The sequence below is a fragment of the Sinocyclocheilus anshuiensis genome, unplaced genomic scaffold, assembly GCF_001515605.1.
Source record: "Sinocyclocheilus anshuiensis isolate Anshui unplaced genomic scaffold, SAMN03320099.WGS_v1.1 scaffold1635, whole genome shotgun sequence".
Taxonomy (NCBI): domain Eukaryota; kingdom Metazoa; phylum Chordata; class Actinopteri; order Cypriniformes; family Cyprinidae; genus Sinocyclocheilus; species Sinocyclocheilus anshuiensis.
The window spans coordinates 529313-532828 of NW_015549682.1; the positions used below are offsets into that span (position 1 = coordinate 529313).

Here is a 3516-nt window from a genome sequence, read left to right on the forward strand (position 1 = left end):
CGGTGATATTATAATGAGATCCCTTTGCAACGTCACCAAGGGAGCGAAATCAGACGCGCTCGTTTCCTCAGACGCTCGCAGAAAAAGGCTTACCAAAACAAAGTTACCGGGTTAATCTTTTTCACGTTTCCTTGGTTGGTAGATGCACTGGGGACCTGATTATAGCACTTAAAACCTGTAAAAGTACGATTTTCATGATATGTCACCTTTAAAGGAAAAGCGCTCAAACGGGTGTGTGTAGTGGGAGTGGCACAGAAACGCTGGGCATGTCTCCTGCTGTAGGTGTGGACGCCAAACAACTCCATCACAAGTAACAAGAAGTTAGTCAACACAGGGAGTCTGATACACTCCTCTCTCTCTCTCTCTCTCTCTGTTTGGAAATGCGTCAGATCTCAGTGAATCTGAATGTGAGATAAGCCTGAATGCTTCCACTCACAGGCACTGAACCGGCCTGGACTTGAGGAGGAGGCTGAGCTGTGAGGGTAAATTCCAGTGAAGTGCTGTCATTATGGGCTGTACGGTCTGTAAACCCTGTCTTTCAGCAGGGTGAGAAATCACAGTCAACTCACTGCTATTTTCCAGACAGCTCAGGAGACAGATCTGCTTTGGTAGTTCATGTAAAGAGAAGCTCCAACAAAAGCTCTACGGTTTGAGCCAAGATCAAACACAGAGGATGATTTCGCACTTAAACTGGAAGTTTAACACGCAAATATAGATGATGTCAGCAGAGCATATCTTGCATTTACCTGGAATTTTCCTTTCGTGTAAATAAAGTCAAAGTTCACCCAACAATAAAAAATCATCTTCATTTACTCCCCCTCAAGTTGTTTAAAACCTGTATGAATTTCTTTCTTCTTCTCAGCACAAGAATACATTTTGAAGAATGTTGGTAGCCAACCAGTTGCTGGCTTGGGAAAAAAAAGCACTGTGGAAGTCAATGCGAACTAGAAACTGTTTGGTTACCAACATTCTTCAAAATATCTACGTTTGAGTTCAACAGAAAAAAAGCAATTAATCAAACAATAGTTGACAGAATATTCCATTTTGGGTGAACTATCCCTTTAAGGCCAACAACTGATGGTAAAGTATGACAAATAAACTAGTAACACAACTGTTCTACAGTAGTCAAACACCGCAAAATGAACATGTTTTTAGTTTTTCAAAACACACAGTACTGTTGATATCTAAAAATAGCTGAGATTGAGATTATTGCCATTAAACTGCATCACATTTACCTTCGCTCAGCAAAATTTAGCATGAGAGCAAAAAAAGTTCGCCACAAAGATTACACTCATGTTTAGGTTGGTTAAGCGAATCGCTTTCAGAAAAAAAATGTGATGTGATGGTACCCTTTCAAAAGCGACATTTACTAATATGTGCACTTCAGGTTCTAATATGTAACATTTAGTACCTTTAAGTTACTAAAATACACCCTTCAGCAGTAAATAATGTACACTGCATAATGCACTGACCAACAGAACGTTGAAAGGGACTTCTGTGTGAGCTGTGCTTTATACATCTCTAGCAATAAAATGTGTTTCTTTGTGTCCTTTTTTTGCACACATAATTATGCATTGTGAGAATTATGTAGTCTTGACAACATTAGGGGTTACAAATCATTAGACTAACATCGTTTTCCCTGTATAAATGCACCATGCAATGAAACAATACAACGGCTAAGTTACTAATCAGTTACATTGTTTTGTTATTAGTAGGTACATGCATTGAGAGTTTTTCTCAGGCTATTGAGTTTTTTATATTCATTGATATTTCCAGTGAATGACTCATACAGAATGTTTGCTTTGAACAGACTGTTGTGCAAGAGAAAAGCAGGTGTGCTGTTTTAAACTGTGGCCCAGAGACAGACCTTTTTCTGGCTGATCCATGCGACTGCCTCCTGGAAGCTCTTGCTAGGGTCATCCCATGCGATAACTTCTGACGCGATGATCCGATTGCCTCCACCAGCGGTCCTCCTCATAGTGGTGCCCGTGATGGAGTTTCGAATTTCTGAGTGAAAGGCGTGACATTCGTCCAGACTGCAAGACAGATCGAGGATTAGGCGCTTTGCTTTGAATCTACAATCCTCTTTATTTTTTAAAATCAGAAATATCTGGGTGTTCAGCAACTGGTATTTTATGTCCCATTAGTTTTATTATGTCCCATTAATTAGGTTTTATTATCATTGTGAATAGCTGCGATAGAAATCACAGTAGCGATTTTTTAAGAATCTCCCTTAGTCAGTTGTGATGTATTTTGCGCCAAACATGTTTTTTTCAAAATTGTTTATACTTGATTATCAAAGGTACAATAATGTCAGTGACTAGCATGCTTGAGATGAATTATGAGACATGCACTGTTTTGTGTAGAAAAAGTTTTTTTAATTGTGTACCATTTCCAATCAATCTGTTATTTTTTAAATTTGTGCAAAAATGTGAAAATATTAGCTGTGAAATTAGCTTTCCCTTGTTGAGAAGAAGTGCACTTATTTAATGTGAACTAATAATTTACTTCTACTTGAAAGTATATTTACTGCAGTGTTATTTTAGTATCACTGAGATACTATAGTTTTTATAAATAGTTTGAATTTGTTTTATTTTTAGATTTTATTGCATTTTCATTTTAATTTAAGTTAAAGTTTTAGTCTTTTTTTTTTCAAGTACAGTATATCAAGTAAAACTAAATGAATAAGAAATAAGAAATATTGCCCTGGAAAAGGGCTTAAATAATTTTTTTTTTTAATTATTAAGTTTTTATGTTCTAAATTTTTGTTTAGTTTTTTTGTTAACTATAATAACTCTGATTTATTGTATCTGTACATGCAGACTTTTAAAAAGTACATTTTTAAACATTTTTTTATTAAACAAGTTTTACTTTAAAGTACATTTTAAGTCATCGTCTTAATTGTTTGCTGTGCTTTGAAGCACACTTATTTTGATGTGCTTAAAGCACATGTAACATATTTAATTATAATTCTAACTGTAGTGTTATTTGATATAACACTACAGTTAATATGCTTTGAATGTACTCAATCGCAACTTTACTATTACAAATGTGTAGTTACACATCAGTTGATTTTATAAATCTCCACAATGCCAAAAATGTCCACAGTTGAAGAAACACTCATTGCTGCTGAACAAATTTCACAATATATTCCTGGTTACTGACACATTGCTCATAGTGGGCTGGGCTGTATGCTAAAGTGTGCATTATGTGACAGCATACTAGTTTCATTTACGTATGTGAAAACACACAATCACACGCTGCAGGTACCTTCGGATGATCATTTCATTGGGCTGACCCGCATTGCGTAAGTCCACGGCGTACTTATTCATCTGCTCCATCAGAGCCGCTGCCGCATTCATGTTTTTGTCCACTTCAGCTGCTGGTCCCATCTCCAGAAAAACGACAGAAAAAAAAAACTTTAGAATCACGTGGAAAGCAGTAAAACCTTAAATCACTGTGTGTGTGTGTGTGTGTCTGTGTGTGTGTGTGTGTGTGTGTGTGTGTGTGCGTGTG

The 3516-nt window shown here is 36.6% G+C and overlaps 1 protein-coding gene across 1 annotated transcript in view; it reads right to left on the reverse strand.

Moving 5' to 3' along the window:
- Positions 1-3516, reverse strand: part of LOC107660412 (desmoplakin-like) — a 38400-nt gene that overhangs the window by 33710 nt on the left and 1174 nt on the right. The window contains 2 exon segments of the mRNA XM_016449709.1: positions 1868-2036; positions 3271-3392. Coding sequence (XP_016305195.1) covers positions 1868-2036; positions 3271-3392 — 291 coding nt within the window.